At 33.5% G+C, this 10,074-nt stretch overlaps 1 protein-coding gene across 1 annotated transcript; it reads left to right on the top strand.

Annotated features, from left to right (window-relative positions):
- The first annotated feature begins 404 nt into the window (after positions 1 to 404).
- On the top strand, positions 405 to 7,091 carry SLITRK6 (SLIT and NTRK like family member 6). The gene is made up of 2 exons (XM_033103735.1): positions 405 to 926; positions 3,329 to 7,091. The coding sequence occupies exon 2, from the start codon at positions 3,353 to 3,355 to the stop codon at positions 5,873 to 5,875; it is 2,523 nt and encodes an 840-aa protein (XP_032959626.1). The 5' UTR covers positions 405 to 926; positions 3,329 to 3,352; the 3' UTR covers positions 5,876 to 7,091.
- The last annotated feature ends 2,983 nt before the right edge of the window (positions 7,092 to 10,074 follow it).

Below are 10,074 nucleotides of genomic sequence, written 5' to 3'. Positions count from 1 at the left end.
TTATAGGAAAGCAGTCCATGTTAACATTTTAAAATTTAATTTGTGCATAATTTCAAGTATAAATACCAGTTAAAAAAATAAAGCAAAAAAACTGAAGCAACTGTTCTATAGGCATCATGCTTGTAGTTTTTCTGCACACATGTGTGCAAACAATGCAGTGCTGTGCTTGATGAAAGTTTTAGATGATCTATCATTCAGCTTTCCACATAACAAAACACTAAGCATTTACAACAACATGTAATTATTTTAAACCAAATTCACTTGCAGTGTATTTGGTATGAAAAGAGAGTGGAAAGACCATTTGCAGAAAGAGGAGGAGTTGAGCAGTCCCAAGGTGGAGCTGTCTCTTGTGTTAAATGACACTGGCAGATTAAAGCGCTCTGATGGGGAAGTGCTTAAAGGCTGAGTCAAAAGCCAAGAAGTCTCTTTATTTACGCCTACCTCCCAGCCCTTGGCAAACTGACTAATAACAAACTGAGCTAACAAGAAAGACTAGAAAGGGAGGAAAGAGGACATTGCTGCAGCTTGGATCTACAACCTAAGAGCAAGAGTGATCAGTCCCAGCTCTGGGAAACATCTTGTTTATTTACTGCATTCGGCAGTTTGCAAATGGTTAACTATATGCAAAAAAGTCAGCATAGCTGTGAAGTATGCCGTGAATTTTAATTGAGGGGTAAAAAAAAGACAACCGCTTCAGGATGATCTAGCCTGTACTCTGCTTGAAATATTTTCAATGAAATGCTCAGCATTTTGTCTTTGACCAGAGGTTTTCACTTTATAAAGTGATGGGACTTGCCAAGAAGTAACATTTGAGAAGAAAGTACGCGGTGGTTAGTGTTTTCTTTTTTAAAAAAGAAACTGAATTTACTTTGAACATCTCTTCCAGCTGTGCATTACACATAACATCAGAAGTCTCTGCTTTACAGGTAAGATGAATGTTTCAGGCTTTTCTGATCCCTGTTTATGCAGGCTTTTCTGATCCCTGTTTTTTCATTATCCTAAAGTGATCAAATGTATGTGTTAGCCCTTAAAAAAAAAGAAAATTAGTTTAAATTAAAGAATACCCAGGTTTACTCTTGCTCATTGGCACCACTAATGCTGTAGCAGATGCCTGCTTTCTCTGAGCAGTAGAACAGCTGGCTGAAGAGAAGAACAAATACAATAATATGCCACTATATCTTTCACAGCATGCAGTTTGTTATTAGAAACTAAATACGTGTGCTTTCTGAAAAAAAAAAAAAAAAGATCAGTTCTAAATGCCGCTGTTAAATTTAAAACATAAGCAGAGTATTAAAAGATTCTTTGTGTTTTATATACTACTTTAATTATTTTCTGACATAAAAATATGTATTTTCTAAAAATGTGTGAGTGGAGATTTTTGACCTCTTTAATATTATTATCAAATGTTGTCAATAGAGAACCACTCTTCATTTTTGTATGTATTTCTGAAAAGATTAGAAACTGTTCCCTAGGACAGTTTTGAAGAGCATAAAATGCATGCAAGTTTTGAAAAATCACGAGAGAGATAGTCATCTGGAATTAATTTACTATTTTCTCAAGATGCTGTGCCTGGTGAAATGAATAATATTCTTTCTTGGTAATCTATGGAGAAGTACTTTTAGTGTTTATGGAATATAATCCACAAGTTGAAAACTCCAACTACAAGTTGCTTGATTCTAAGCACAGCACTCAGGGCTGTTTAAAATTAAACTATTTCCCTGTGGAAATGTTCAATTGGCTAACTTTTCCTGTCTACAGAAAAGCAGTATATTGTTTTATTTCTTTAGTTACCTTTCACCTTTCAGTAACTTTAGAGTATACATGTTATACATCAGACAATGTATTTTCATGGAATAAAAGTTTATTTTCAGGGTTATTGATTGGGTTCTAGGATGTTTTACCTTAACGTGAATTTGAATTAGATTCAGTTACTGTTTACATTCCATTCTGAAAAATGCAAGTAGTTACATTATGGAAAGGTGAATACTTCTAAGATATCGTGTTTGTTTACCTTTCAATTTAGTTGATATAAATTTAAGGTACAATATTTAAAGGAAGGGAATAAAATTAGATGTCCTGAGAGTGATGTGTTTACCTGTCACTGCTGTCATTTCAGTTAAAGTATTTTTAAAATTTGCTGTTTCTGATGTATGTGTTAAATTTTTAAGGAGCTAGACTATGTGAGGTTGTTGTCCTGATTGTCATTTTTTATTTAGCAAAGTAGACATATCCTCAACTACTTTAGTATGGTGCAATTTTTCCAGAGTTCATTGTTTGTAATTTCAAGCCTTATACTAAAGGAGGTCAATTGCTTAAATATGTGATGACATTCAGTGCCTAAAGCCTATTTCAAGACCTCATTAAGAAGTTATTTGCTAGAAGTTTATATGAGGCATTGTTTATTCCTTTATAATAATGAGAAATGTGTGTTAAAGACAATTTTTCTTCTTTATTTTTTATGACGTTAACCTGATTCATAACAGAATTTAAAAGTTGTAGGAAATAACCTACCTCTAGAAAGATAATATAAAGTGTGACTCAAGTGAAATTTAAATGAGCACTCATAATCATGTATATCAAATACTATTAGGATTATACAAAGTGCCCTAGAGAGCATAGTTAAAACAAAATTCTTTTTATAGTGTTCCACTTTATTACATGATCAGAGACATATTTTCCCGAATGATTTTAATAAATAATGAGATTTACAATTATCTTGAGCCAAATTCAAAGAAGGTTAAAGCACAGACACAATTATTAGATCTAATATTGTGACACCAAGTTCAAAAATATAATTAAAGGAATGCATAACACATGCATACATACATACATGTTTTCTAGCTATCATTTTTGCATCCCCTACAGTTCTCTCTGCTTCTAGCTAATACCTACATACTGTCTTATACTTTAATCCTTCAGCTTTAGATTCGTCTACTTTGTGGTTTAAAAAAAAAGTAGGGTCTTTTCAAATAGGCACCTTTGCATCACATCAAAGTATCAATCGTCCATTTATCTAGCACCTCTCTCATCTATTAAAACGCAGTTTATTTGGCAAATGCAAACATAACTGATAATACAATATTTTAAATTCTCCTTGACCTAAATTTTATAATTTGATCACAATGCAAGTTTAAAGTAAAGAAAAACACACCGGTCATCATATTACAAAAAAAGTGAAAGACGATGTATATGCAGCAAAGCAGTCATATTTTCAGAGTAATCTCTAATTTTGTTTCTAGAGGAAAACCTGTCATTTTGAAAATGTCAGATTCATCTCCTCCTTGCTCTTATCCACTAAAGCCCATTGCTATTGCATTTTATTTTACAGAATCTGATTCTATCACATGACAACATGAAGCTGTGGATCCATCTCTTATATGCATCTCTCCTTGCCTGTACATCTTCACAGCCCCCATCTCCAATGTCCTCAGCCAGAGGTACTTGTGATTCTCTTTGCAATTGTGAGGAAAAAGATGGTACTATGCTAATAAATTGTGAAGAAAAAGGTATTAAGACATTATCTCAAATAAGTGTGCCACCATCACGGCTTTTCCATTTAAGTTTGTTAAATAATGGCTTGACAATACTCCACACAAATGACTTTTCTGGGCTTACCAATGCTATTTCAATACACCTTGGATTTAACAATATTGCAGATATTGAGACTGGTGCATTTAATGGCCTCGGCCTTCTTAAGCAACTTCATATCAATCACAATTCTTTAGAAATTCTTAAAGAGGATACCTTCCATGGACTGGAAAACCTTGAGTTTCTACAAGCGGATAACAATTTCATTACAGTGATCGAACCAAGTGCCTTTAGCAAGCTCAACAGACTTAAAGTGTTAATTTTAAATGACAATGCCATTGAGAGTCTTCCTCCAAACATATTTCGATTTGTTCCTCTAACTCATCTAGATCTTCGTGGAAATCAGTTGCAAACATTGCCTTATGTTGGTTTTTTAGAACACATTGGCCGAATAATGGATCTCCAGTTGGAGGACAATAAATGGGCTTGCAATTGTGATATACTACAGCTAAAAATTTGGTTGGAAAACATGCCTCCACAGTCTATAATTGGTGATGTTGTATGCAATAGCCCTCCAGGTTTCAAAGGAGGCGTACTCAGCCGACTGAAAAAGGAATTATTCTGTCCTACTCCGCCATTGTATGAAGAGCATGAGGATCCTTCCGGATCATTACATCTGGCAGTAACGTCTTCAATAAGTGATAGTCGCATGTCAATCAAGACCACATCCCTTTTAAAACCATCCACCAAAGCACCAGGTTTGATACCTTATATTACAAAGCCATCCACTCAAATTCCTGGACCCTACTGTCCTATTCCTTGTAACTGCAAAGTACTATCCCCATCAGGACTTCTAATACACTGTCAAGAACGCAATATTGAAAGCTTATCAGATCTAACACCTCCTCCACAGAATCCTAGAAAGCTTATTCTAGCAGGGAATATTATCCACACATTAATGAAGTCTGATCTAGTGGAATACTTCACGTTAGAAATGCTTCACTTGGGAAACAATCATATTGAGATTCTTGAAGAAGGATCATTTACGAATCTAACAAGATTACAGAAGCTCTATCTAAATGGTAACCATCTGACCAAATTAAGTAGAGGCATGTTCCTTGGTCTCCACAATCTTGAGTACTTATATCTTGAATATAATGTAGTTAAGGAAATATTACCAGGGACCTTTAACCCAATGCCTAAACTTAAAGTCCTCTATTTAAATAACAATCTCTTACAAGTTTTACCACCACATATTTTTTCAGGAGTCCCTCTAACAAGGATAAACCTTAAAACAAACCAGTTTACTCATCTACCTGTGAGTCATATCTTGGATGACCTTGATTTACTGACCCAGATTGACCTTGAGGACAACCCCTGGGATTGCTCTTGTGACCTGGTCGGATTGCAGCAATGGATACAAAAATTAAGTAAGAACACAGTGACAGATGACATCCTCTGCACTTCTCCAGAGCACCTAGACAAAAAGGAATTAAAAGCACTAAATAGTGAACTTCTTTGCCCAGGTTTGGTCAATAACCCATCACTGCCAACTCAGACTAGTTATGTATTTGTCAGTACCCCTACAACCTCAACTACAGCTGATACTATTTTAAGATCACTTACTGATGCTGTACCACTATCTGTTTTAATATTAGGACTGCTGATTGTGTTCATAACCATTGTATTCTGTGCTGCAGGGATAGTGGTTCTTGTTCTCCACCGCAGGAGAAGATACAAAAAGAAGCAAGCAGATGAGCAGATGAGAGACAACAGTCCAGTGCATCTTCAGTATAGCATGTACGGCCATAAAACAACTCACCACACTACTGAAAGACCCACTGCATCACTCTATGAGAAGCACATGGTGAGTCCCATGGTTCATGTCTATAGAAGCCCATCCTTTGGCCCAAAGCATTTGGAGGAGGAAGAAGAAAGAAATGAGAAAGATGGAAGTGATGCAAAACATCTCCAAAGAAGTCTATTAGAACGGGAAAATCATTCACCACTCACAGGGTTAAATATGAAGTACAAAACTGCAGACCAATCGACTGAATTTTTATCCTTTCAGGATGCCAGTTCATTATATAGGAACATTTTAGAGAAAGAAAGAGAGCTTCAGCAATTGGGAATCACAGAATACCTAAAGAAAAACATTGCTCAACTCCAGCCTGATATGGAGGTACATTATCCAGGACCTCACGAAGAGTTAAAATTAATGGAGACATTAATGTACTCAAGGCCAAGGAAGGTATTAGTGGAACAGACTAAAAATGAGTATTTTGAACTCAAAGCGAACTTACATGCTGAACCTGACTACTTAGAAGTACTGGAGCAGCAAACATAGATGGAGAGTTTGAAGGCTTTTGCAAACATGCTGTGATTCTGTCTTAAGTCCAAAACCTGTAAATAAGTGCCTTATGTGAGTGTGTCATCAATCAGAATTTAAGCACAGCAGTATTCTTATTGGGGAAAAGGAAAAAAAAAAGATGAAAGAAAAGAAACTCAGGGATCACTGGGAGAAGCCATTGCATTGTCTTTAGGCAATTTTGTCTGCCCCCTATAACATCAATCCTTGCATGGAAATCATTCAAGGATGACAGTAATATTTTTCAAAATACTTAAAAGTGTTTCACAAAAGTCCTCTTTCACATGAAAAAGGGTTTACTATTTAAGCAACCCTAATTTTCTTGAATTACTTCACCCATGGATTAAATATAATTGGATTTTGTCATTTAAAAAGTTATACCTGTATATGTAGTTATAATACATAAGGGATATGTTGCTTATATAACCTGTATATGTACTGCAAAATGTACATTGTCAAATGCACCTAATTTTCTTGCAATAAAGGCATAAGAAACTGGATCTTTAAAATTATAAATAGTAATAGTAAGGGGGAAAAAGGAAGGTGGAATTATATAGACTATGAGTGGCCCAAATCTTTGAATATTTGAGGATAAAAAAAAAATGCCACTGGTATGCTTCCCAAATTTAAAAATAAGAATGATGAATAGTTCAGGTGGAATAAATAAGCAAACTTTTTGGGTTATCTGCACATTTTGTGTAGACAATCTTATTGTCGATGCTGCTGTGAACTAGGTATGTCATTTGTGCTCAAAGGTTAATTCTTATTCTCGGGATATTTTTAAAATGCTACTGATATTCAACTGTAAATATGATTAGTGCATCTATTAAGTTTAATTTCTTTCATAGTATTAATCCTTTGTAAATTCAAATGACATTGATAGAAATATGTTTCTTGTGGCAAGTAACTTACAGTTGTAAAACACATAAGAAAAAATATTGTTTTATTTTTATTGATGTATACTGATAGTTGCCATAAATTAGTAGCAAAAGGCATGTCTCAAGGTAAGAGATTTAAGTTGCCTCAAGAGTGGCACAATGTAGCTTTATTTTACAAGAAAGTATAGCTAGATTTCTATGAACTATTTATTCTGTACAGTTTTGTATATTTTTGGTTCACAAAGGTAATTATTCTTGGGTGCCTTTCAAGAAAATTAAAAATACTTCTCACTACAATAAAACTAAAATGAAAACCCTCTTTCTAAACGTACTTTCTTCAATTAGTCTAATCTGTAATTCAGTCAGATCGGGACTGATGTGTACACTCACATACACATACAGATGGAAAATGAGATCTCTGTGTGTTGTCATCCACACAGAATCATATTGTTTAACATCTGCAAAAAAATCCATTTAATGCCTGGGTGTGATTGACACAGAGCCAAACCTAAAGTCTGACCTATAGTTCTCCCTTTCCAGCAAATCATTTCCCCACTTAACACAAAAGGGAATTATTTATTTTTCTTGTTTCTGATTATACAATCAATCATACAGCAAATTTTCAAAAAGCAAAATGGGATTAATCAAGGTAATCCAGTTGTTTTTTCAACGTCATGCAGATCCTTGCACAGGGTTAGGAAGGAATGTATTTCCTATTAGGAAGAACTTTCTTTAACTCAGTGAACTATACTTTAGCAATTCCTGAATGTTGTATTAAATGTTTTTGTTTTCAATATTCAACTGTCCGCACTACTAGGAAATCATACATTATTTCTTTGATTTTGAACGAGAGCCTTCCTGGTGATGAAAACAGTAGTGGCCTGTGCTGCATGGTATGAAAACTAATTATGAGTCTATTATGAAATCATATCACTAAGGTTTTCTTTTAAATCATTGAACATATTAATAGAAAATAATCAAGAATCATGTATCAAAAAGTTCATTGTAAACCTCGATTTCTCCATTAGTTTCCCAGATTGGAAAGGACAAAGGTACTAATTCTTTTTGTAAGTAACACTAAAGGGAAATCCATGTGCATATGAACGCTTTATACATTTATTCAGGAAAAATAAATATTCAGCACAGTAAGGAAGAGTGAACTTTCCAAAGCATGATTTTGAGTTGCATTCAAAAGAAAAAAAAAAAAAAAAAAAAAGGAGGAGCAGAATTTGTGTTATTGCACTGCTCTTATTCAGTTAGAGTATTTGCCAATATTTTATGATTCCAATCAAATGCATAAAGGTATAAGGAAGGCTTAAGAAATCCACATGCCTGGAGGACCTTTGGAAGGGTTCCATGAATGTAGACACATGTCCTCCAGAACATTCTTCTCTTTTGGGTAGGGGAAGTATGTATATTTCCCTATAAGCAGTTGTGAGTTGAGAAAGATAATGATGGTTTTTAACTCTTAAAGAGCCTTGAGACCTGTGATAATCACTCAGAAGTTGGGTTATTTTACCTGCATTTGCTACTTGTTCTCCTTCCCACTAAAGACAATTATTTTTATTATAGTCCTTGTTTGATTATTTACTTAAGCAGTCAATGTGGTTTTTTCTGCAACTAATTGATAGATTCAGAGTCCCAAGTCCTAATTGAATATCCTCAGCCTCATTCACTTTCTTAAGCATTCAAAAAATAAATTAGACTACAAATTATTCTATTTTTTTCTTGATTTAAACAAAAGTTATACTGCTCATTGCACATCAGTGCAAGTTGTCATTCATGTCTTAATCTTGAATTTCTGTTACATAGTGATACTGGTGTGTAATCATACTGGATTTTAAAATGCTGTCTATCTGTTAGACATAGATTGTGTTAATCTTTATTTAACAAATAATTTTCACTAAATTACCGTGAAACTGCCTACTGTAAATTTATGAAAGTTTTTTTGGATATATATTTTCCATTGATTTCCATAAAGGAATATACCTTTTACAATCTTATAAGAATTATATCAGTGATGTTGGCTTTCCCTTTTTAATTAATCTCTTATATCATAGAGGAGAAAAAGCCTTTCCTTGCTGCTCCAATATCAAGTAAATTGAAGCGCCATCTAAGTGTCCTTTAAGCTGTCTTGATGCTTTGACCCAATTAATTTAAATGACTGAAACGTTGATTCATGATTGAAAAATGTGATTTGAGTATCCCCTGGTCATTAAAATGCAACTTTTTTAAATGATGGCTTGTATCCTTCCATATGTATATTTGGAGAACCCCAAATTATATATATATATATATATATATATATATATATATATATATATATATATATGATTTATTTTGGAGAACTAATAAAGATGAGATGGATTGCTAGATAGATACCTAGTCTCAAGATATGTGTATTTTATTTTGTATTATTTATTTTTCTATGATAAGTAATAGTTGTATAGTCAGTTTCTTTTAAAATAAGAGAAATATCACTAATTTGCAGAACTGTTTATCAATAAACTGTATTTTTGAATAGAAACAAACACTCACAAATATATATCCAAAGGATGCTCCACAAAGTTCACCATTTATTAGACAGTACTAAATTGTCATCGGAGATGATTCTCTACACAGAAAGAAAGTAGCATAAAAATGCTGACTACTCGTGTTTGAGCAGTCAAGTTTCAATCTAATGGTAAGTGAGAAAGGTTTTACACTGAATTTGAGGAATCCTCTCTGTTTCTTTACCCTGAACACTTTTATAATATTACAAGCATGAATGGTTGTAGTTTTCTTCTTGAGAGCTGGGTATCATAAAAGGACACATATTTTTTCTGATAGGAAAAGAGACGATTAGAAGTATATCTCAGGAGAAGTAATCCTATATCTAAAGAGACATATCAAAAATAGTCTATTTCGTGAGGATTAGAGAAATGATTAAAAATAAAATATGCCTTCTGCCTTTTCAATTCCATACACCCCAAAACATCTATATTATCCCAAATATTCCCTGAGGTTTATAACTTAACAATGTCTCAAATAAAAAATAAGATATAATAGTTGTTTATCATTGAATCATAAGACAATTATATTATGAAAATTATATTGTTTAATAAATGTCAGTCTTATATAAAAATGAAAACCACTATCTGTTCTATAAAACACAACTAGTTTTGTTTGTTTGTTTCTTTATACTCAAGTGCTAGTATGTGGAATTTTGTCCAAATCTTATAGCTTGTAAGTGCAGAAAACGATAACCCTAAATCTTTACATGATTGCACTAGTGGTGAGCTGTGAAATCTGCAAGAATTT

The sequence above is a fragment of the Rhinolophus ferrumequinum genome, chromosome 4 (genome assembly GCF_004115265.2).
Source record: "Rhinolophus ferrumequinum isolate MPI-CBG mRhiFer1 chromosome 4, mRhiFer1_v1.p, whole genome shotgun sequence".
Classification (NCBI taxonomy): domain Eukaryota; kingdom Metazoa; phylum Chordata; class Mammalia; order Chiroptera; family Rhinolophidae; genus Rhinolophus; species Rhinolophus ferrumequinum.
Note: the sequence above shows the minus strand (reverse complement) of the source record. Positions and strands in the feature narration are given on the sequence as shown.